The 25199-nt window shown below is 41.9% G+C and overlaps 1 protein-coding gene across 2 annotated transcripts; it reads left to right on the forward strand.

The window, feature by feature from the left end:
- Positions 1–469: 469 nt before the first annotated feature.
- Positions 470–18358, forward strand: nrbp1 (nuclear receptor binding protein 1). 2 transcript variants are annotated; one of them, XM_046291190.1, is made up of 18 exons: positions 470–1020; positions 1360–1602; positions 1757–1879; positions 4580–4681; positions 4784–4873; positions 7408–7448; positions 7589–7683; positions 7943–8026; positions 8125–8183; positions 8383–8481; positions 9980–10112; positions 10221–10311; positions 10522–10572; positions 10671–10806; positions 11362–11415; positions 11621–11684; positions 14286–14341; positions 14493–18358. In XM_046291190.1, exons 2-18 carry the CDS (start codon positions 1381–1383, stop codon positions 14586–14588), a joined length of 1596 nt encoding a protein of 531 aa, XP_046147146.1. In that variant the 5' UTR covers positions 470–1020; positions 1360–1380; the 3' UTR covers positions 14589–18358. The 2 variants fall into 2 exon arrangements, with proteins under 2 accessions (XP_046147146.1, XP_046147147.1); XM_046291191.1 differs by having other exon boundaries at positions 1363–1602.
- The last annotated feature ends 6841 nt before the right edge of the window (positions 18359–25199 follow it).

The following is a 25199-nucleotide window of genomic DNA, read 5'->3' on the forward strand; positions in this document are numbered from 1 at the left end:
ATCTTTATGTTTTCAGAAGTCCTGACTCATCTACCCTGGTTGCAACCTGTCAGTTCATAGCAGAGAGTTGCAGGACAGTGTGTTGTATATCGCAATCTCGGTTTGAGATGCACTTGATAGCTGATATCTTGTTGTGTAACGAAGTAGGACCTACAAAAAACGTAATACCTCTGTGAAAAGGTAGCTTGGCCTCACCATAGATGTATCTTGGGCCCTATGGGCCTAACCCACAGTGAGCACTATACTGACCTCTAGTGGCGATGACAACAGAATGCATGTCTGGCCCAATAATTGGTTTTCTCCCCTACAGTGGGAGTGGCCTATTAGAACGACAACAGTAACTCTGACCAATCAAAAAGCATATTTTACTTATTGGTACTATGATTCGGCCTATGAAATGTCAATCTAGACTATCATCGAGTAATAAACCATCGTGGAAGGAAAATTCACGCCCACTGCCGTCTCCGTTTTGATTACTTTTGTAGTGATTTGAGCCGGTGTGTGTATGTCGCCATTATTTTATCAACCGAGTAGACCTCGGTTCATAGTAACCTATAGCTTTATAATTGTGATATTAAAAAAATGATTTCATTTCGATTGTTTTTTTTTCTCCAACATAGGACTTTGATATTTTTGCAACAACCGCATTGCTATAGTATCTAGCTAGCTAACTGTTTTTCGCTAGTTTGGCTGACTGACTGACTGGCTATCCAGCTAGGGACAAGGTTAGCAAAAATCTAGCATAATCTGTCATTTTTGTTTTAACAGCAATTCGGCGTGTTAAGTAGTTGGTGAGATTAGTTAACTATCATCTTGCCTTTTGGTTAGCTAATATCCTCAAGGCGGCAAATTACGACATTTATAGTTTCGGTAACCGGTGGTGGCTACATAGCTAGCTGACTAGCGGATATAACTAGCTACAGTAGCTTGTTAGCTAATCGTATTTCCACAAGAATTTGAAATACTTTTGTAGTTGGAGTCTACTGATACGGAGCTGACAACATTAATCAAGTTTACAAGGTAGGTAACTATGCTAACTTCATGTTAGCCATTTTTAGAGGGGCCCTTTTTCATGTTACGCTGGAGAGGAGAACTAACGTTACCTAACTAGTTTATTCTGACTGAATCAATGTCTGAAATAAGTTGTCAGATAGTCAAGCACGTCGTATCAGGTGCGTGGACAATGAGTGCCTCAGCCTTTGACATAAATGTAATATCCGGGGTGGCAATAGTGTGTGTGTGTGTGTGTGTGTGTGTGTGTGTGTGTGTGTGTGTGTGTGTGTGTGTGTACACAATACATTTACTCTTCTGGCAATGATGCATGAAGCCTTTGAGTCTACAATTTGTTGGGTTTTGCAGTAGGTGTCCAAGCTTGACAAGATGTCAGAGGGAGAAGGGAAGCAGGTGTTGGACTCTATCCAGGAGGGGAAACCAGAGTCTATGGTTGCTTCCCCCACCGGTCAGAGTGTGTCATCCGTGTCCCCCCCAGTGTCCACTGTGACACAGCCCCCTGCGACAGAGGACGAGGAAGAGGAGAGCGAGGACGAGTCAGAGATTCTGGAGGAGAGCCCGTGTGGACGCTGGCAGAAACGCAGAGAGGAGGTATTCAATGAGCATGTGCTGGAGAAAAGAAAAGGGTTACTCTTTGTGTAGTTAGACTTTTGGCCCCACAAATTTTGAACTTGTTTTTTTTACACAACTACTTTGAATCAGATGGAGAATTATTAGTGTAATCCAACACTGTTCTTCATTTTAGGTGAACCAGCGCAATGTCCCTGGGATTGACAATGCCTACCTGGCCATGGACACAGAGGAGGGTGTGGAGGTGGTGTGGAATGAGGTCATGTTCTCAGAGCGAAAGAACTTCAAACTGCAGGAGGTGGGTTGGGTTCTGCAACAGAACCATGCTCTATGATCAGTTATCACCCATTCATCACCACCTCCGCTGACCATCTAGCTATGAGCTTCCAGATCTTCTCATGACTGTGGCTGCCCATCTGCTTCAAAAAGCGCTCAAACAGACTTTATCAAGCTACTGTTGTAGCATTTATTTATTTTTAAATTACCTGATGTTTATTTGGTTAATATACACTTTGAGATTGCATTGTTCATTAGACAGAGTTAAAAGTAAGAACAATTTGTAAAAAAAAATAAAGAATAGTAACACAAAATAACGATGTTATATACAAGGAGTACCAGTACCGAAATGTGCAGGGGTAAGAGATAATTGAGGTAATATGTTCATGCAGGTAGGGGTAAAAGTGGCAAGGCAATCAGGATAGATGATAAAACAGCAGCAGCTGGTGTTTGTGTTGTGAGCGTATGTCTAGAGTCAGTGCCCCCCTTCAGATTTGTGATGAACTGTTCAGCATTCTTATGGCTTAGGGGTTGAAGCTGTTCAGGAGCCTTTTGGACCCAGACTTGGCGCTCTGGTACCGCTTGTTGTGCAGTAGCAGAAAGAACAGGCTTTTACTTGGGTGGCTGGAGTCTTAGACTATTTTTAGGGCCTTCCTCTGACACTGCCTGGTAAAGGTCCTGGATAGCAGAGAGCTCGGCCCCAGTGATGCACTGGACATTTGGCACTACCCTCTCTAGCGCCTTATGGTTGGATGCCAAGAAGTTGCCATACCAAGCGGAGATGCAGCCAGTCAAGATGCTCTCAATGATGCAACTGTAGAACTTTGAGGATTTGAGGACCCATGCCAAATCTTGTCAGCCTTTTGAGGGGGGATGAGGCATTGTCATGTCCTCTTCACGACTGTGTTGGTGTGTTTGGACCATAATAGGTCTGAAATGAAGTTGACACAGAGGAACTTGAAGCTCTCGACCCGCTCCATTACAGCCCTGTCGATGTGAAAGGGGGTGTGCTCGGCCCTCCATTTCCCGTAATTTACGATCAGCTCCTTTGTCTTGCTGGCGTTGAGGGAGAGCTTGTTGTCCTGGTACTGTGTAGGCTGTCTTGTTGTATGTGATCAAGCCTACCACCATTGTGTCGTTGGCAAACTTAATGTTGGAGTCATGAGCCACATAGTAATGGGTGAGCAGGGAGTACAGGAGGGGACTAAGCATGCACCCATGCTGGGCTCTGTATTGATGCCTTGCCTTTTTGATGCTTCGTCAGAGTGTGTAGCGGGATTTCTTCTAAGGATTAGTGTTCCTCTCCTTGAAAGTGGCAGCTCTAGCCTTTAGCGCAGTGTGGATGTTGCCTGTAATCATTGGTGTTGAGCGTGTCACTGCTTTTCCTGCTTGAGTTTTTGCTTGTAAGCCGGAATCAGGAGGATAGAGTTATGGTAAGATTTGCCTAAGCTCCTTAGTGCTCAGACACACCAATGGTGTTTGCTGGCCCAGAGTACTTAGCACCTCCTGAATAGAGTGCGGGCTGTAATTTGTGAAAGATCCACATTTGGTGCGACATGAGCGAGCCTTAGGCAAAGTGCTCCAACCTGTTGCTGCCAAACATATAGAAAAGTACTCTACAAAGTGTTATGAAAACCGTTCAGAGGTTGTTGCATAATCCTCAGGCACAATCCTCTCGCACATTGTTTTTAAACCTTTGCCTGTGGGCTGGGTCATGTTCATAAGGGCGCATAACGTTTAAAAATGTTTTAAACGCAAAACAAAAATGAGCATTTCTTATTAGACAAGTCCAGATGGTGGTCCATCTTCTGTTTGGTGATGAATAAACAAGACCCTGTCCTTGGCTGTGTTTCTCTCTGACTGTCTAGGCACTGAGCAGTCTGTTTGGAGCTTGTCAGTGTGCTCTCAGGCAGTGTAGTCTGCCTTCTGTTCTGCATGTCAACATGCTGTGTTGGTGTGTGTTGAATACAGGCTGAGCATTGAGAAGAATGATTAGTTTTTGTTGATCATTTTTAATAGTTCCCAGAATTCTCCCAATATTGCGTTTCTGAGTTTAGGTGACAGGTAGCCTAGTGGTTAGCGCAGTGGTCGAATACCCGAGGCGACAAGCTAAATCTGTCGATGTGCCCTTGAGCAAGGCACTTATCCCTAATTTGCTCCGTAGTACATACTATGTACTACGACACCTATTCGGTGTATGTGACAACTTAAAAAATATAAATATGTTTGTTTGACTCTGTGGGGAAAGTATGACTTGCAGAGATCCTGAACTAACCTTTGCTTTACCTCTTGCTTGGCAAGGGCAAGACCAGATCATATTCTGAGTTGCAATACCCTCCAATGTAATATATGCAAGAACATTCTTGGCATTTCTTACAAGTCAGGATTGTTATCAGACATATAAGCCCTAGTTATTAAAAATATCCTGTGGCCACATCACCCACAATCAAACAAATGTAGATCGGGTTAGACAATTTAAAAATAAAAATGACATCCCCATGGAGAAAAAAAGCAGGAACAGACATTAACCCAGGTTAAGGGGTTTTGTTTTTGTTATATTGACTTTGTCTTAATTGGCCTTAACTTAGTGGATGATGAGAAAATGTACATTTGGACTGAACGGTTGAGCTCATTGACATCAATCATGTTTATTAGTTGAAGATTGAGGTATGTTTGATTGCAAATATGTTTATTTTCCCTTCTCCTTTTTATCACTGACCAGGAGAAAGTCAAAGCGGTGTTTGACAACTTGATCCAGTTGGAGCATCTGAACATTGTCAAGTTTCACAAATACTGGGCTGATGTGAAGGAAAATAGGGCCAGGGTAAGAGATTTCAAATGCAGTAAAATAATAACCTTTTTTAATAGTAAGAAATATAAATGGAATGTATTACACAGGAAATGAACAACTTTTTTCCACTTGCAGGTCATTTTCATCACAGAATACATGTCTTCAGGAAGCCTGAAGCAGTTTCTGAAAAAGACCAAGAAAAACCACAAGACAATGAATGAGAAGGTACGGGGTGGATTAGTCTGTTTGGATCTTAAAAGGGCTGTTATTGCTACATCATAAAAAAAAAAAACTTAAATGAATGATACAGTGCATTCGGGAAGTATTCAGACCCTTTCACTCTTTCCACATTTCATCACGTTACAGCCTTATTCTAAAATTGATTAATGTTTTTAACCCTCATCTACACACAGATAATGACAAAGTAAAAACAGGTTTAGACATTTCTGCTAATATTTATTTGAAAAAAATCTAAAACATTTACATACAGTAAAAGTCCAAAGTTTGGACACCTACTCATTCCAGGGTTTCTCTTTATTTTTACTATTTTCTACATTGTAGAATAATAGTGAAGACAAACTATGTACACATATGGAATCATGTAGTAACCAAAAGTGTTAAACAAATCAATATTTTTGATTCTTCAAAGTAGCCAGCTTTGTACACTCTTGGAATTCTCTCAACCAGCTACATGAGGTAGTCACCTGGAATGCATTTCAATTAGAAGGTGTGTCTTGTTAAAAGTGAATGTCTTTCCTTAATGCATTTGAGCCAATCAGTTGTGTTGTGACAAGGTAGAGGTGGTATACAGAAGATAGCCCTATTTGGTAAAATACAAAGTCCATATTATGGCAAGAACAGCTCAAACAAGTGAAGACAAATGACAGTCCATTACTTTAAGACATGAAGGTCAGTCCGGAATGTTTTAAGAACTTTGAAAGCATCTTTAAGTGTATTTGCAAAAACCATCTAGCTCTATGATTAAATTGATATTCAGACCCTTTACTCAGTACATTGTTGAAGCACCTTTGCCAGCGATTAGCCTCAAGTCTTCTTGGGTATAAAGCTACAAGCTCGGCACACCTGTATTTGGGGAGTTTATCCCATTCCTCCCAGTGATGTTCGATCGGGTTCAAGTCCCTGCTGCTGAAAAACTTCCCAACAGCATGATGATGCTGCCACCACCATCCTTCACTGTAGAGATGGTATTGGCCAGGTGATGAGCAGTGCCTAGTTTCCTCCAGATGTGACGCTTGGCAGAGAGTTCAGTCTTGGTTTCATCAGACCAGATAATCTTGTTTCTCATGGTCTGAGAGTCCTTTCAAGTGCCTTTTGGCAAACACAAAGCAGGCTGCCATGTTCCTTTTTACTGAGGAGTGGCTTCGGTCTGGTTTTTGATCTGACATGCACTGTCAACTGTGGGACCTTATATAGACAGGTGTGTGCCTTTCCAAATAATTTCCAATCAATTGAATTTACCACAGCTGGACTCCAATCAAGTGGTAGAAACATCTCAGGGATGATCAGTGGAAACAGCATGCACCGGAGATCAATTTTGAGTCTCATAGCAAAGGGTCTGAATACTTAAACTGCATTTGGAATGTTATTCAGACCCCTTCCCCTTTTCCACATTTTGTTACGTTACAGACTTATTCTAAAATTGATTAAATAAATGTTCCTCATCAAATCTTTACACAATACCCCATAATGACAAAGCGAAAACAAGGTTTTTTAGTAATTTTTGCATATTTATTAAATATAAGAAAATGAAATCAGTATTCAGACCCTCTACTCAGAACATTGTTGAAGCACCTTTTGGCAGCGATTACAGCCTCTTCTTGGGTATAATACTACAAGCTCGGCACACCTGTATTTGGGGAGTTTCTCCCATTCTTCTCCCCCGATTGCTTAGTTTGGGCAGGTGGCCAGCTCTAGGAAGAGTCTTGGTGGTTCCAAACTTGTTCCATTTAACACTGATGGAGGCCACTGTGTTCTTGGACCTTCAATGCTGCAGAACTGTTTTGGTCCCCTTCCCCAGATCTGTGCCTCGACACAATCATGTCTCAGAGCTCTACGGGCAATTCCTTCGACCTCATGGCTTGGTTTTTGCTGACTTTTCATACAATATTTCTAAAAACCTGTTTTTCCTTTTTCATTATGTGGTATTGTGTTTAGATTGAGGCTTCTAGATTGATAGCCTCTAGACATGGTGTAAAATGTTGATGTCATGGATGGGCAGTCCTTGCATCCATAGCTTTGTATATGACTGAGTGCTTCCATTTCTCCAGCTCTACCCAAATCAAAGTTTTTATGGTCGCGTAAACAGATTTTTCCCTCAACTGTTTACTAAAGAAGTGGCTGGGTGGCCGCTTTGCTATTGTTTGAGCCGTGCCCTTTTAAAGAACTTGTTTTAAATTGAAATTAACAATTGGACTGACACAGAAAAAGCTGTATGCAGAATGTATGTCACCTGTATGCTCTTCCTGGTTTCCCAGTAGCTCAGTAAAAATCCCCCTCTTCGCTGCAGGCGGGGAAGTGTCCCATTTTATTTCATCTTGTGACAGCCCTATTTTTAAACGAACCTACAAAGCCCACTGTTAATGCAGAACTTTCCTGCTGTTGCAATTTATACATTTTTTGCAATTAATTGCAGCCTATTCTGGTCATTTGACAGAAGTAACACTTCAATAACCACATGGTAATCACATTTCAATTAGGTTTGAATGTCATCTCTGTGCTGTCTGTCTGTTGTCTATCAGGCCTGGAAGCGCTGGTGTACACAGATACTGTCTGCTCTCAGGTCAGTCTCTCTCTCACACACACAGCATTACATATATTCATATTGGACAGAGCCAGTTCTGTTTTCTTTTCAAAACTCTAAATTCTACACATTTCACACTTCTCTTGAAGCTTCCTGTAACCTTTCTCTCCTCTCCCCAGCTACCTGCATTCCTGTGACCCTCCCATCATCCACGGCAACCTGACCTGTGACACCATCTTCATCCAGCATAATGGTCTCATTAAGATTGGCTCAGGTGGGTCTCAGATCCGTCAATCACGCTAAATGTCAACCTTTTCAGAGGTGTTGGTCTGAAGAGTATTTTTAGTCTCATTAAAACCTGGGCCTTGTTCAGTAGGGAGGAAACATTTTGAAATGGAGTAGCTGAACACCGATTTCATTATCAATTGCAGAAATGTTTTGCTACGGTGCACCCTACTGAACAATACCCCAGGTGGCCCTTGCAACCTAACGTTCCCCATTCTCTTCGGACTAATTTGTGACTCGTCTGTTAGTGGCCCCAGACACCATCAACAACCACGTCAAGACCTGTCGGGAGGAGCAGAAGAGCCTGCATTTCTTTGCTCCTGAGTATGGAGGTAGATAACCTTTAACCTTAGACAAATGGTCCCTTTTGAGAAACCATGTAGTGGAGCTGTTTTTCTACTGACATTGATTGACGTTGGTCTTTTTCTAGCTGTTGCAGACGTCACCACTGCAGTGGACATTTATTCCTTTGGAATGTGTGCCTTAGAGGTGAGTGAAGAGTGGTTTTGTTATTCTCACACTCGTATGACGGACAACTGAAAGAAATGAAATGCAAATCAACTTAATCATGAAGCCGATGACTAGCCTTGCTCCATGGAAACTGGAAGTTTTGTAGTTCAACAGTTTTGTTGTGTACTTCTTGTCCTGTTTCAAATCTTCTATTCCCCACACCTCCTCGTCTCTTCAGATGGCTGTACTGGAGATCCAGAGCAACGGCGAGTCGTCGTATGTGTCCCAAGAAGCCATCAACAGTGCCATTCAGTTCCTGGAGGATCCACTGCAGAGGGTGAGTCGGGGACCCTGGCCTAGCAGCTAACACCCGCTGCTTGTTGCTGAAATGGGTTTGTCCTGAAGGGTATTACCCAGTTCAGCCATAACATAACTATAGTCTGCATAGACAGGTTGCCTGACAACGTCACGAAAATGATGCGCTCGCATCGCAGGGGTAAAAGGCTGTGTTATGATTCTGAACTGACAGATGGCTAGCAACAATGACAAGTAGCAGCCATGTAGGGAATCGTAGGTTGCTCATTCCAGCTTGTATCTTGTTCTTTACACCATGTCTTGCTTTTGAAGGGTTTTGACTGTCTGCTTATATGGCAAACATTCACTAGCTACCTAACCAACAAGTTATTTGAGAGACAAGTGCTTATTGTGCGACTGTATTTTTTCAATAAACATTTGGAGACTAAATAGAGTTGACTTGTTGTCCGTAATCCTTCAAATTTAAGCCATCCCATCTGTTTTTCCCCAAAGTTGCGCATGCATTGGTTTTGTTGATAAACAACCCACTATAGCCCATAGTGTTCTTAAAGGGATACTTCACTCCAAAATCAACATGTCACCAGACCATTTTTGAGCTCTGAAAACATTTGAGAAACTTTGATTTTATTATTTACATTTCTCTTTATTGCCTGTATGTGTGTGTTTACCTGTGGCAGGAGTTCATCCAGACATGTCATTTCTCTTTAATACCGGTGTTGTCCAGGACTGAACCTTGTGTTGTCCAGGACTGAACCTTGTGTTGTCCAGGACTGAACCTTGTGTTGTCCAGGACTGAACCTTGTGTTGTCCAGGACTGAACCTTGTGTTGTCCAGGACTGAACCTTGTGTTGTCCAGGACTGAACCTTGTGTTGTCCAGGACTGAACCTTGTGTTGTCCAGGACTGAACCTTGTGTTGTCCAGGACTGAACCTTGTGTTGTCCAGGACTGAACCTTGTGTTGTCCAGGACTGAACCTTGTGTTGTCCAGGACTGAACCCTTGTGTTGTCCAGGACTGAACCTTGTGTCCAGGACTGAACCTTGTGTTGTCCAGGACTGAACCTTGTGTTGTCCAGGACTGAACCTTGTGTTGTCCAGGACTGAACCTTGTGTTGTCCAGGACTGAACCTTGTGTTGTCCAGGACTGAACCTTGTGTTGTCCAGGACTGAACCTTGTGTTGTCCAGGACTGAACCTTGTGTTGTCCAGGACTGAACCTTGGTTGTCCACTGAACCAGGACTGAACCTTGTGTTGTCCAGGACTGAACCTTGTGTTGTCCAGGACTGAACCTCGTGTTGTCCAGGACTGAACCTCGTGTTGTCCAGGACTGAACCTCGTGTTGTCCAGGACTGAACCTCGTGTTGTCCAGGACTGAACCTCGTGTTGTCCAGGACTGAACCTCGTGTTGTCCAGGACTGAACCTCGTGTTGTCCAGGACTGAACCTCGTGTTGTCCAGGACTGAACCTCGTGTTGTCCAGGACTGAACCTCGTGTTGTTAGTACCTGTGTTTTCTTGTGGTAGGAGTTCATCCAGAAGTGTCTGGAACAGGACCCCAGCAAGCGGCCCACGGCCAAAGAGCTGCTGTTCCACCAGGCCCTGTTCGAGGTGCCCTTACTGAAGCTGCTGGCAGCGCACTGCATCGTCAGCCACCAGCGTGAGTAGCAAGTCACACGCACACAGACACTGAAACACACTGTGACACACACAAATTGACAGTGACCCATACAAACTGTCATTGGACTATCACTATCTTGTCATGTAGACATGATTCCAGAAAATGCTCTTGAGGACATGACGAAGAACATGGACCTCAACCTGGTGATCGTGGAGGTCAAGGACGGAGTTCAGATGAAGTGAGTCTTAGATCCAACTATCTCTTGGAATCCCAAAAAGATTGAAATAACTTTTTTTTAGACATCTCCACTAGCACATAACTGAGAAGGGAAGGAACTTATGGTCCCCAACTGCTGTTTAGTCTCCTATTGAGACACGCTTGATGTTGTTGTGCCTTGGACATTGTGTTACTGGTTAGTCCGCTGTTCACAATCTGTTGATGTCCACAGGCTTTCCCAGTTCCCTGCTCTTGAGCTGGACAAGTTCCTGGAAGATGTGAGGTAGGGGAATGTGTGTTTTTGTAGAGGGGTGTGTGTTTTTGTAGAGGTATGTGTGTGTGTGAGGCGTCTAACTCCCCCCCCCCTCTCTGGTGTATCAGGAATGGGATCTACCCGCTGACAGCTTTTGGGGTACCTGGCCCCAAGCAGCCTGAGCAGGAAGCAGTGAAGTCCCCCATCGTGCCCCCATCAGTCAAAAGCCCCACTCCTGAGCCTGCAGAGATGGAGACCAGGAAGGTAAGTCCTAAAGGAGGAGGGGGAAGTACAGAGCTGGAGACCAGGAAGGTAAGTCCTAAAGGAGGAGGGGGAAGTACAGAGATGGAGACCAGGAAGGTAAGTCATAAAGGAGGAGGGGGAAGTACAGAGATGGAGACCAGGAAGGTAAGTCCTAAAGGAGGAGGGGGAAGTACAGAGATGGAGACCAGGAAGGTAAGTCATAAAGGAGGAGGGGGAAGTACAGAGATGGAGACCAGGAAGGTAAGTCCTAAAGGAGGAGTGGGAAGTACAGAGCTGGATTGAAAGGCACACTGGACAAGGAAAAGGGGGATTGATTGGGGAATTGAGTAGTTCAAGTATTGTTGAGTCCCACATTGCAGTCAAAAGGCTGAACTCCATAGGCATAATATAGACAATCAACAAGTGTAGGTAGTAGATACAAGAGACAAAATGTAGTACATATAAATGAAATAGATCCGTGTGTTTTTTTTTAAAGGGAGAGATATATTTTTGTCCAAATATGTGTTTATCTACTGGTTTGAATTGGCTTTGGACTACAAAAATCTTTCTGCCCAGGTCCTACAGATGCAATGCAACATCGAGCCTGTTGATGAGGGTGCCAAACATCACGTAAGTTTCTCATGACTATTCATCAATGCTGATCTAGGATCAGGTCCCATGCGAACATGTAATCTTATTCATTATGATTTAACAGCCCTCCAACTCTGGGACACTTTGTGAATACAGCCCGGGGTAAAGCCTGTCCTGTTCAGATTTCAAACCTTAAAAAAAAATAGATAATCTATATACACACCTATCTTACTTCTTTTTCCAGCTTACGCTGTTGCTGAAACTTGAGGACAAGTTGAACAGGCACTTAAGTTGTGATTTGTTACCAAGTAAGTATCCACACGTCTTTAGGGTTGATTTGGGGGTGTACAGAGCATGCTGTATTTATAAATACTTAGGCATTTGGATTGACATGGATTTAAAAAACAAACATATACATGAGCTGCTTAAGAAGCTGAGATTTAAAGTTGCCTTTTCCAAAACAAATCATGTATTTCTCTAAGCAGTAGGAAGCAGATTATTCAATCAACCTTTTTGTCTGTTGTTGATTATGGTGATATTATTTATCAAAGTGCAGCTCCTACAACTCTTAAACCTTTAGATGCCATCTATCATAGTGCCCTTCGTTTTGTTAGACGACAGTTTTGATACCCATCACTGTATCCTGTATCATAAGGTTGGCTGGACTTCACTAAAGACATGTAGATCTCTAAATTACTCCCATTTTGTTTATAAGGCCGTACTTCAGAAACTTGTCTTGTCTATACTTTAGCAGCAAAGTATAGACATCTGAGTTGCCTAACACGTTTACAGGGTTGATAAACTCTTGAAGTTCCTAGGGTCTCCACCAAACTAGGTACAGTGGGGAGATTTTGCAGATTTTCCTACTTACAAAGCATGTAGAAGTCTGTAATTTTTATCATAGGTACACTTCAACTGTGAGAGCCGCAATCTAAAACAAAAATCCAGAAAATCACATTGTATGATTTTTAAGTAATTAATTAGCATTTTATTGCATGACATAAGTATTTGATCACCTACCAACCAGTAAGAATTCCAGCTCTCACAGACCTGTTAGTTTTTCTTTAAGAAGCCCTGTTGTTCTCCATTCAATACCTGTATTAACTGCACCTGTTTGAACTCGTTACCTGTATAAAAGATACCTGTCCACACACTCAATCAAACAGACTCCAACCTCTCCACAATGGCCAAGACCAGAGAGCTGTGTAAGGACATCAGGGATAAATTGTAGACCTGGACAAGGCTGGGATGGGCTACAGGACAATAGGCAAGCAGCTTGGTGAGAAGGCTACAATTGTTGGCGCAATTATTTGAAATGGAAGAAGTTCAAGATGACGGTCAATCACCCTCGGTCTGGGGCTCCATGCAAGATCTCACCTCGTGGGGCATCGATGATCATGAGGAAGGTGAAGGATCAGCCCAGAACTACACGGCAGGACCTGGTCAATGACCTGAAGAGAGCTGGGACCACAGTCTCAAAGAACACCATTAGTAACACACTACGCAGTCATGGATTAAAATCCTGCAGCGCACGCAAGGTCCAACTGCTCATGCCAGCGCATGTCCAGGCCCGTCTGAAGTTTGCCAATGACCATCTGGTTGATCCAGAGGAGGAATGGGAGAAGGTCATGTGATCTGATGAGACAAAAATAGAGCTTTTTGGTCTGAACTCCACTCGCCGTGTTTGGAGGAAGAGGGATGAGTACAACCCCAAGAACACCACCCCAACCGTGAAGCATGGAGGTGGAAACATCATTCTTTGGGGATGTTTTTCTGCAAAGGGGACAGGACGACTGCACCGTATTGAGGGGAGGATAGATGGGGCCCTGTATCGCGAGATCTTGGCCAACAACCTCCTTCCCTCAGTAAGAGCATTGAAAATGGGTCGTGGCTGGGTCTTCCAACATGACAACGACCCAAAACAGGAGTGGGTCGTTGAGGAGTGGCTCCGTAAGAAGCATCTCAAGGTCCTGGAGTGACCTAGCCAGTCTCCAGACCTGAACCCAATAGAAAATCTTTGGAGGGAGCTGAAAGTCCGTATTGCCCAGCGACAGCCCTGAAACCTGAAGGATCTGGAGAAGGTCTGTATGGAGGAGTGGGCCAAAATGCTTGCTGCAGTGTGTGCAAACCTGGTCAAGAACTACAGGAAACGTATGATCTCTGTAATTGCAAACAAAGGTTTCTGTACCAAATATTAAGTTCTGGTTTTCTGATGTATCAAATACTTATGTCATGCAATAAAATGCTAATTAATTATTTAAAAATCATACAATGTGATTTTCTGGATTTATGTTTTAGATTCCGTCTCTCACAGTTGAAGTGTACCTATGATAAAAATGACAGACCTCTACATGCTTTGTAAGTAGGAAAACCTGCAAAATTGGCAGTGTATCAAATAATACAAATACTTGTTCTCCCCACTGTATATCTGCTTTTAGTTTTAATGCACCTTATTGCTGGAACAAAATTTGAAATAGAGTTCGTCTTGATGTTCTGGGGCCGTCTGGGCAATTTAAAGTATTGATTGGGGATTTATTTGTGGATAAATATAACTGTTTTTCAGGGTGATTTGTGATGTTATATTTGTGCATACCATGATTGTGCGTGTTTTTATTATACAGGGTACATTTTGAAAATTGACCTAAATTTTGACAGGGAAGACAGAGACCAAGGTTACATACAAAAGAAATGGACACATCAAGAGTGTTATACTTTACCTTTTAAATGTATTTTCAGATTTTTATTGAACAGGGAGAAAGAGTGACTGTGGTGAGAGATGGATTTTGTTTGAGGGCAGAAGGCCAGATTCAAACCTTTACCGACACTGTAGATATGTGTGCCGGAGGGTGTAACATTATCACTAGACCAGCCAGGTCACATGGTTTTTGACCTGTGTGTTTTGTGTACAGATGAGAATGTGCAGGAGCTGGCTGTGGAGCTCGTTCAGCTGGGATTCATCAGCGAGGTAAGACAAGGGGTCACAATCCCTGTGACCCCACAGCACGCCTGCAGCCCCAGGCTCAAAACACTCCAGCAGGATACAGAGGGCTGAGGATGAGACATTCTGACACTTTGCCTTTCAAATGGGGTCCTGAATTCTCTTTTCTCTCCTCCAGGGCGACCAGCCACGACTCGCTTCGGTTCTGGAAGAGGCCTTCTCTAAGTTCTACAGCCGGAACGGATTCTTGAATCCGGTCACCGTATCCTCATAGCAGAGGAGCCTCACCCCCTCTGTCCTCAACCCCCCCTCCCTCCCCCTGTCCTCATCCTCTCCTCATCCTCTCACACAGGACTTTGTTGTCGCTCACAAAAAAATGTGGGAAAGCTTTGCAGGGACACAGGGGAAAGCCTTGGCCTGTCCCTGTCCCACCCCTCACTAGGTGTTTTAGTATTTTTTTGTACTTATGCTTCTAGTATATTTTGTGTAGCCATTTGCTTCTGTTTTAAAAGAAAAAATGACTCGTTGTCACTTTAGTCAGTATTATGAGCTATATTTTGAACATTTTTAAGGAGTTTTTACACACAACTATCAGAATTTTCGGTCTGTGAGCGAAAATATCTTCGGTCTCGCGTTCCGATGTACTTATGCATGGTGCTGTGTGTGGGCGGAGTCTGGTTGTGATTGGTCCTCTTCTCTACTTTCTCCCAGCAAACGAGGCATCTTCCTTTGATGTGAGTGTGAATCGCCCCCCCAACTTCCTTTTGTATTATCAGAATGAGATGTAGCTGTAGTTATGACGACACCTGTACCTGAGCTCAGGTGGGGAGTGGGAGAGCTGATTGCAGTCCAAATGTTGGGATTATTAATAAGTTATTTATCAATATGGTCTATCATGAACTTTCAGCACGGAGCCGGTTGGTTCTTTTCGTGAATGTTTAGTTCATTAGGATCCCCAGTAGTTGTTGCCCATGCAGCAGCTACTCTTCCAGGGGTCCACATACAAACGTTTCAATTTGATTTATTCTATGAGAAGGAACTTTGTCACTCGACTGTTTCTTACTCTTTAAAGTTTTATTTTGCAAATGTTAAAGTGGTCATGCGTTCTTTTCCAATGTATGTTTTGGTGCCATTTCTCAGACACAGTGAAACAGTATTCACGTAAGGACCTCTGGTTTACACTTTAAGACTATTGGTTTACCTCAATAGTCACATTCCTTAACAAATAAATTGACTCATAACGTGTAGTGAATACATGCATGCACTCTTTATACCTAAAACTAAACTGGCTGCAAGTTAACAATTATCACTCCCTAATTAACACTACATTCCTATTCAATCAACCATTGTAAAGGGAAGATATTTTTTCTTTACAGAAACTAAAGTGAGGAATGTGGTTTGGACGAAGGCCTGTATGATAAACTGAGAATAACGTATTGTCATAACAGACATACAGTATCAGTGTGGGAGTTACTGGACTGTATCACTGATCCTCTGAAAGCACACGTTCTGCTTGAAATCAGATGCAGCACAGAATATACTAAGAAGTCACAAACACCCACTTTCCTAGTATCTGTCGAGTCCACTTGCTGCTAGTTTGCACTAATGTACTGTTTTGGTTGTTTTAATTTGTCTTTTCAAATACAATAACTACCACTGCTTAGGTATGGTTTTAACCAGCAACGTAACGATTTGGATGTGTTAGGGGAGGGGTGTGGGTTTGGTAAGCGGGATACATGGGTTGGTATTTTTCTTCTATAGTGTATGTCATGCTGGACATAATGCTGTGTCTCGGGTAGGCAACCCTGGTCCTGGAGGGCCAGGTGTGTTGAATATTTACAATCACTGAACTGATCAATTAGCTCTGTTGGCCAGGTGTAGTGCCGAGTTGGAACAAAATGTCAATGCACTCCAGGAACAGGGAAGCCTCTGCTGTATCTGGCTCTGCAACACCTTTCTCCTTTTTTAAATTTCACTTCCTGAAATAAACACGACACCTAGCACTTCAATGACGTGTTTGATATTTTATGTAATAGTGTTTTCCTTTTGAATGTTTGTCTGCTGAAGAATAGATAAACTGATGTCTTGCACAGGGTTAGGGTCAGTTCAGTCAGTAAACTGAAATTCAAATTTCACATTTATTCATAGAATTTGATATTGGAATTTCAGTTTACTTCGCGGGAATGTAATTGACCCCAGCCCTGCTTGCATACCTATCATATTACCAGGTGCATGCAGAAAAACGGTATGCTCAAATTAAATAACTCCAGGTAACTGGTGATGCGCCACTGATGGAATTGATCTTATAACCAACGTTTTTTTTCTGCAAAGCTTATTTCAAACTTAAGAAAAATCAGGTTCTGTGGTAACTGGTTAATATGTACATTTTTTATTAACTGTTTTGTAAGAATAGCTGGAGCCCTTGAACTATAATATGTATGTACTTGCACAATCTTTAGTCACCAATGACATTGTGCCCAAACAACTAGTACTGTATTACACACACCAGTGTCATGCTGACAGAAACATTGATTTACTAAATTAAAGCAGCAAACTTCCATGTGAAAAGTACATCAAGCCTAAAAAGTATTGTTTCAATAGAAAACTGTAAACATGAATTCTAACAAAAAGAGACCAAAAAATGGTAAGATCAATTTAATTAGTATTCATCTATTTCAAAAACATTTCAGGATGTGTTTTCAAATTCTTTACATTTTGTGTGTGTGTAAAAAAACAAAAAAGACTACAAAAACATTACATATCACTTCAATTCAAACACATTACTGTCTCACATTAGTGTTTTACCTCCTATTTTGAATTCAATTTTTCACATCGCTACACAATTTTTGGTCCACAAAATTTCATGTTATATCCATGTTATTCACAACGCTGCCCAACTTTTATAGACCATATCAATTTTCAGATTACTGGTGACTTGTAAATGGTACAGTGGTGTCAACCACATCTGGGTTCAAATACTATTTGAAATCTTTTAAATACTGTAGCGTTTGCTTTAGTCTGTCTCGAAGAGTTTAAACCCAGATGGTCTGGGTTTCAACTCTTCCAACTAAGCCATTGGTTCCATTGTTCCAGACAAGCTCAAGGAAGTATTGATTTCAAATAGTATTTGAACCCAGGTCTGGTACGACCTGATCATCCTTTAACTTGAAGTGACACTGTCCAAAGGACCCAAAAGGTTGATAATCAAGGCCAGGGGTTTGTCCACTGGCAATACATGCATTGAATAAACGTTGCCCATCAATATAAGGCAAATGAATAAGAGAGAGAAACCGAAAACAACGACATAAGGACAGAGTTGCTAAGAGTGAGCTCAGACAGCCCAATTCTCTTCCAACCTAATCTTGCTCAACCCAAATCACATTACACGGTACATTGTGTCAGGATTCTGAATTGAAAAGCCAACCGTGTCCTAACTGTAGAGGACTGCTAATTCTTATGTAGGTGACATTACTGCTATTGCATTGTTATAACTGAGACAACACATAGCAACGTATTTTCACAGTAAAGCATGTTGGGCCCCATACAGGATACTCCTAGCCACAGGTGCTGGCCGGGAGTTCGGCCATAACTCCTCTGAAGATAGGGACGCACACACATTACACACTGACTCCTCTGAAGACAGGGACGACGCACATACAATACACACTAACTGCCGAGGACACACAGATAAGACATACACCCACACATTGGGAGGAAGAGACACAGCCTTGACTTGCAGACACAAGCACACACACACAATCTCCTTCCTAGCCAAACATTGTGTGACTGAGAACAGCCCGACGAGACCCGGAGGAACGACGGACGGCTCAACAGGACCAATCCAAGAAGACAACACCTCAACTGTGGCCAACCAAAAGACCGTGACTTCCAGACTCAACCTACTTTCTGTACTGTACATAACATGCTTGCAATCTGTTATCGGGGCTTCTTTCTGCTGGTTCCTTGTGAGCCAAATGAATGAGCCCGTATACGTTGTACCAGATATCTTTACTCTGAATAAACTGTCGCTTGTCACATAATTGACCACCTTGTCCGAATCGATCCTTGACCGACTCGCCCTATCTACATATCCCATTATCAACATAACGGACGAGCATCTATAAAATGTCATATTTACTGTAGTCAAGGGAGCTCAATGTTACATTAAAACATCGCCGTAGGCGTCAGTAATCTCACAAGTCCTCTAAACTCAAATACTTCTTCAGAGGAAAGACTGAGGAATATTTGCTTTGTGAATTAAGCACCTGTGAAGCAGCCAAAGGCTTTTTGTTTCCCACCTCGCCAATGATTTTATGGAGAGTTACTGAGAAGGTAATCATCTGACAGTTTATGTTTTGTGAGAACTACCGTATACAAATCCTTGAGACTGATAATGTTGTTGAGCACTGTGACATCATCGCCACAACCAGGAAGTCTCTTGGGTGCTCTCCCGTTTCTAGGAGATAGACGTGTTACAAGTGACTGCACAGGCGGAGCCCTGCTCAAGATAAGGCTTAAGATGGTCTACCGCATGTTTTCAACAGGTTGTGGTGGATTCTTATTTCTTAAGACACTGGTACATCAGCGCCCGTGGGTTGAGCACATAGCGCTCTGAGTTGAGGAACTTGGTGAGGTACTGCGGTACTGCGGGCCGCGGCGTCATGAAGGACATGCCAGGACTGACAGCCATGACCTCGGCGATCTTGCGTTTCATCTCGCCAATCTCCTTATCCTGCTTGAGTACTTTTCCTGTGGGACAGAGGTACTGTAGAGTCACGATAAGCGATGGAGTTATAGATTAAAATGATAATTTATGAAGTCACTGAATTACTGTAGCTGAACTCTCTTTACAGTGTCAAATCCTCACATAATAATCGGGCATACAGTATAACTGAAATATTCAAGCAAATCTTCTATTACATTTACATTTCACATTTACATTTAAGTCATTTAGCAGACGCTCTTATCCAGAGCGACTTACAAATTGGTGCATTCACCTTATGACATCCAGTGGAACAGTCACTTTACAATAGTGCATCTAAATCTTAAAGGGGGGGTGAGAGGGAATACTTATCCTATCCTAGGTATTCCTTAAAGAGGTGGGGTTTCAGGTGTCTCCGGAAGGTGGTGGTTGACTCCGCTGTCCTGGCGTCGTGAGGGAGTTTGTTCCACCATTGGGGGGCCAGAGCAGCGAACAGTTTTGACTGGGCTGAGCGGGAGCTGTACTTCCTCAGTGGTAGGGAGGCGAGCAGGCCAGAGGTGGATGAACGCAGTGCCCTTGTTTGGGTGTAGGGCCTGATCAGAGCCTGGAGGTACTGAGATGCCGTTCCCCTCACAGCTCCGTAGGCAAGCACCATGGTCTTGTAGCGGATGCGAGCTTCAACTGGAAGCCAGTGGAGAGAACGGAGGAGCGGGGTGACGTGAGAGAACTTGGGAAGGTTGAACACCAGACGGGCTGCGGCGTTCTGGATGAGTTGAAGGGGTTTAATGGCACAGGCAGGGAGCCCAGCCAACAGCGAGTTGCAGTAATCCAGACGGGAGGTGACATCAATGCAAGATTTAAGTGAAAGTTCAAGCTACACGTGCATATCTCAAATTGGCAATCGGCTAAATCAATGCTATATAGAACTATAACATAATTCTACAGAGCTATAACACAATTTAATGAAGCTATAACACAATTCTATAAACCTTTAACAATTCTATAGACCTACAACACAATTCTATAAAGCTATGACATAATTCTATAGACCTTTAACATAATTCTACAAAGCTATAACATAATTCTATGAAGCTATAACATAATTCTATAAAGCTATAACATAATTATATAAAGATATTACATAATTCTACAAAGCTATAACATAATTCTATAAAGCTATAACATAATTCTATAGACCTATAACATAATTCTATAAAGCTATAACATAATTCTATAAAGCTATAACATAATTCTATAGACCTATAACATAATTCTACAAAGCTATGACATAATTCTATGAAGCTATGACAATGCTAACAAAACAAAACGGCCTAAACCCAGCCGTCAGAAAACACAGAAAACTTTACTTTTTTCAATGTGTCAATCACTCTCGAGTCATCTGGGACCCACGAGCTAAGCCCAAGGGACTACTAGGGGGGCACTTGGACAAAATTGTCCCCTGATGCCTTGAGATGGATGAAATCGTACCTTGAAGGCAGAACTCAGTGTGTCAGAGTGAGCAATGAGCTGTCGCCCACTCTTAGCTATGATGTGGGCGTGCACCAAGGGTCAATACTGGGGCCCCTCCTGTTCAGCCTGTACATTAATGATCTGCCTTCTGTCTGTACTGGGTCTGAAGATCAAATGTATGCAGATGATACAGTGATACGTATATGTGCATACAAAGAGCAAACAACAAGCTGCACAAGAACTCACTACTGTAATGGTCCAGGTTACAAAGTGGCTCAGTGACTCGTGTTTGCATCTCAATGTGAAAAAAACTGTTTGCATGTTCTTCACAAAGAGGGCAACAGATGCTACTGAGCCAGATGTCTATGTGTCAGGGGAGAAGCTCCAGGTGGTATCTGATTTTAAGTACCTTGGCATCATACTTGATTCCAACCTCTCTACAGAGCTATAACATAATTCTATAGACTTATAACATCATTCTAGAAAGCTATGACATAACTCTATAGACCTATAACATAATTCTATGAAGCTATGACAATTCTACAAAGCTATAACATAATTATATAAAGCTATAACATAATTCTGTAGACCTATAACATAATTCTATAAAGCTATGACATAATTCTACAAAGCTATGACATAATTCTATAGAGCTATAAAATAATTATATAAAGCTATGACATAACTCTATAAAGCTATGACATAATTCTATAGAGCTATAAAATAATTCTATAAAGCTATGACATAACTCTATAAAGCTGTCACGCCTTGGTCTTAGTATTTCAGTTCAGTGGGGTTCTGGGTGAGGACTATTAGGCCATGGTCGGCGGCGAGGGTGGATTATCCCAGGACGCAAAGGGGAGGAACTAGGGCATTAATGGAGTGGGGTCCACGTCCCGAGCCGGAACCGCCACCATGGACAGACGCCCACCCGAACCCTCCCTATGGTTTTGAGGTGCGTCCGGGAGTCCGCACCTTAGGGGGTGGGGGTTCTGTCACGCCTTGGTCTTAGTATTTTGTGTTTTCTTTAATTATTTGTTCAGGCCAGGGTGTGACATGGGGTTATTGTATTGTCGTATTGGGGTTTTTGTAGGCATTGGGATTGTGGTTTATTAGGGGTGTGTCTAGTATAGGCTTGGCTGCCTGAGGCGGTTCTCAATCAGAGTCAGGTGATTCTTGTTGTCTCTGATGGGGAACCGTATTTAGGTAGCCTGGGTTTCACTTTGTATTTCGTGGGTGATTGTTCCTGTCTCTGTGTAGTTTCACCAGATAGGCTGTAATTAGGTTTTCACGTTCCGTTTGTTGTTTTGTATTTGTACAGTTATTTCATGTATCGCGATCTCTTCATTAAAGACATGAGTAACCACCACGCTGCATTTCTGTCCGACTCTCTTTCGACAAACGAAGAACGCCGTTACAAAAGCTATGACATAATTCTATAGACCTATAACATAATTCTATAAAGCTATGACATAATTCTATAGACCTATAACATAATTCTATGAAGCTATGACAATTCTACAAAGCTATAACATAATTATATAAAGCTATGACATAATTCTATAGACCTATAACATAATTATATAAAGCTATGACATAATTCTATAGACCTATAACATAATTCTATAAAGCTATGACATAATTCTATAAAGCTATGACATAATTCTATAAAGCTATGACATAATTCTATAGACCTATAACATAATTCTGTAAAGCTATTACATAACTCTATAAAGCTCTGACATAATTATATAGAGCTATAACATAATTCTGTAGACCTATAACATAATTCTATAAAGCTATAACATAATTCTGTAAAGCTATGACATAACTCTATAAAGCTCTGACATAATTATATAGAGCTATAACATAATTCTGTAGACCTATAACATAATTCTATAAAGCTATAACATAATTCTGTAAAGCTATGACATAACTCTATAAAGCTCTGACATAATTATACAGAGCTATAACATAATTCTGTAGACCTATAACATAATTCTATAAAGCTATGACATAATTCTAAAAAGCTATGACATAATTCTATAGACCTATAACATAATTCTGTAAAGCTATGACATAACTCTATAAAGCTCTGACATAATTATATAGAGCTATAACATAATTCCGTAGACCTATAACATAATTCCGTAGACCTATAACATAATTCTATAAAGCTATATCATAATTCCGTAGACCTATAACATAATTCTATAAAGCTATGACACAGTACCAGTCAAAGGTTTGGACCCACCAACTCATTCAAGGGTTTTTCTTTATTTCTCCCATTTTCTACATTGTAGTATAATAGTGAAGACATCAAAACTATGAAGTAACACATATGAAATCATGTAGTAACCAAGTTTTAAACAAATCAAAGTATATTTAATATTTGAGATTCTTCAAAGTAGCCATCCTTTGCCTTGATTACAGCTTTGCACACTCTTGGCATTCTCTCCACCAGCTTCACCTGGAAATATTTTCCAACAGTCTTGAAGGAGTTCCCACATATGCTGAGCACTTGTTGGCTGCTTTTCCTTCACTCTGCGGTCCAACATATCCCAAACCATCTCAATTGGGTTGAGGTCGTGTGATTGTGGAGGCCAGGTCATCTGATGCAGCACTCCATCACTCTCCTTCTTGGTCAAATAGCCCTTACACAGCCTGGAGGTGTGTTGGGTCATTGTCCTGTTGAAAAACAAATTATAGTCCCACTCAGCGCAAACCAGATGTGATGGTGTATTGCTGCAGAATGCTGTGGTAGCCATGCTGGTTAAGTGTGCCTTGAATTATAAATAAATCACTGACAGTGTCACCAGCAAAACACCATCACATCTCCTCCTCCATGCTTTACTGTGATAACCACACATGCGGAGATCATCCGTTCACCTACTATGTGTCACACAAAGACACAGAGGTTGGAACCAGAAATCTCAAATTTGGACTCATGTTTCTTGGCCCAAGCAAGTCTCTTCATATTATTGGTGTGCTTTAATAGTGTTTTTTTGCAGCAATTCGACCATGAAGGCCTGATTCACACAGTCTCCTCTGAACAGTTGATGTTGAGATGTGTCTGTTACTTGAACTCTATACTGCATTCATTTGGGCTGCAATTTCCGAGGCTGGTAATTCTACTGAACTTATCCTCTGCAGCAGAGGTAATTCTGGGTATTTCTTTCCTGTGGCTGTCCTCACGAGAGCCCGTTTCATCACAAAACTTGATGGTTTTTGCGTACAACAGTTGAAGAAACTTTTAAAGTTCTTGAAATGTTGCGTATTGACTAACCTTCATGTCTAGATGGACTGTTGTTTCTCTTTCTTTTTCTTTGAGCTGTTCTTGCCATAATATGGACTTGGTCTGTTACCAAATAGGTCTATCTTCTGTATACCACCCCTAACTTGTCACAACACAACTGATTGTCTCAAACGAAATTCCACAAATACATTTTTAACAAGGCACACCTGTTAATTTAAATGCATTCATGAAGTTGGTTGAGAGGATGCCAAGAATGTGCAAAGCTGTCATCAAGGCAAAGGGTGGCTACTTTGAAGAATCTCAAACATAAAATATATTTAGATTTGTTTAACACTTTTTTGGTTACTACATGATTCCATATGTGTTATTTCATCGTTTTGATGTCTTCACTATTATTCCACAATGTAGAATATAGTAAAAATAAAGAACCTGGAAAGAGTAGGTATATCCAAACTTTTGACTGGTACTGTAATTCTATAGAGCTATAAAATAATTATATAAAGCTATAACATAATTCTAGAGCTATAACATAATTCTAGAGCTATAAAATAATTCTATAAAGCTATTTAATATTTCTATAAAGCTATAACATAATTCTAGAGCTATAACATAATTCTATAAAGCCATAAAATGATTATATAGCGCTTTAACATAAATGGGGAGGGGGACCTTGTGTTATCTCCAGCTGCCTGCGGGTGTCTCCCAGGGCTGAGAACAGGTCCAGTTTGATACGCGTCTCGGCGCTCAGGTTGTACTCCAGGTGCTGAGCCTTGTCCTGCAGGGCTGACAGGGCAGAGAGCAGCACATCCTGCTCCTCCTGTTCCACATAACGATACTTCCCCAGGGCCTGGGATGGGATCAGGGAGAGAGACACTCGCAATAGCCCCAGGGCTACATAGAAGCAGACTGGTTGGCACCCAAATGGATTAAGCTACATTTCACTGTTGTTGTAAAGCGAAGCGATGGTGAAACGTAGCGAATTCAGTTTGGATGCCAGGCTAACGAAGGAGCGTGGACTAACAGGGCCGTATTCAGTAGGTACGATACAGGAGAACACGGTTTGGAATTGAGTGTAAGGTGGTGGTTGTGCCTGGAGTTGTCCAAAAAGAAACGTTTGGTTTCGTTTTCCGTTTTAAACCGTGTGTCCTACTGAACATGACCCTGGTGGTTTAGCAGTCATTCTGAGGTGCTTTTAACAGGATGTGCTTTGGTTCCCCAAATTTGTAGAATGCATTTTTTTAATACTCGTTTTTGAATTGCAACGCCCTCATTAGAAAGCCAATTTCCCCAGTTCGGGAACCAATGCACCACATGACCACACCATCTATTTCCAACCGTGATGGTGGATTGGTGGATGGCCAGCCATTCAAAAAACAATGTGAGCTGAATATTTTTTTAAGCGCTCCAAGGACAGGGGTTCTCAGGGATCCCCGGAGGTAGTGTCAGATCTCATAAAA

The sequence above is a fragment of the Oncorhynchus gorbuscha genome, linkage group LG12 (genome assembly GCF_021184085.1).
Source record: "Oncorhynchus gorbuscha isolate QuinsamMale2020 ecotype Even-year linkage group LG12, OgorEven_v1.0, whole genome shotgun sequence".
Lineage (NCBI taxonomy): Eukaryota > Metazoa > Chordata > Actinopteri > Salmoniformes > Salmonidae > Oncorhynchus > Oncorhynchus gorbuscha.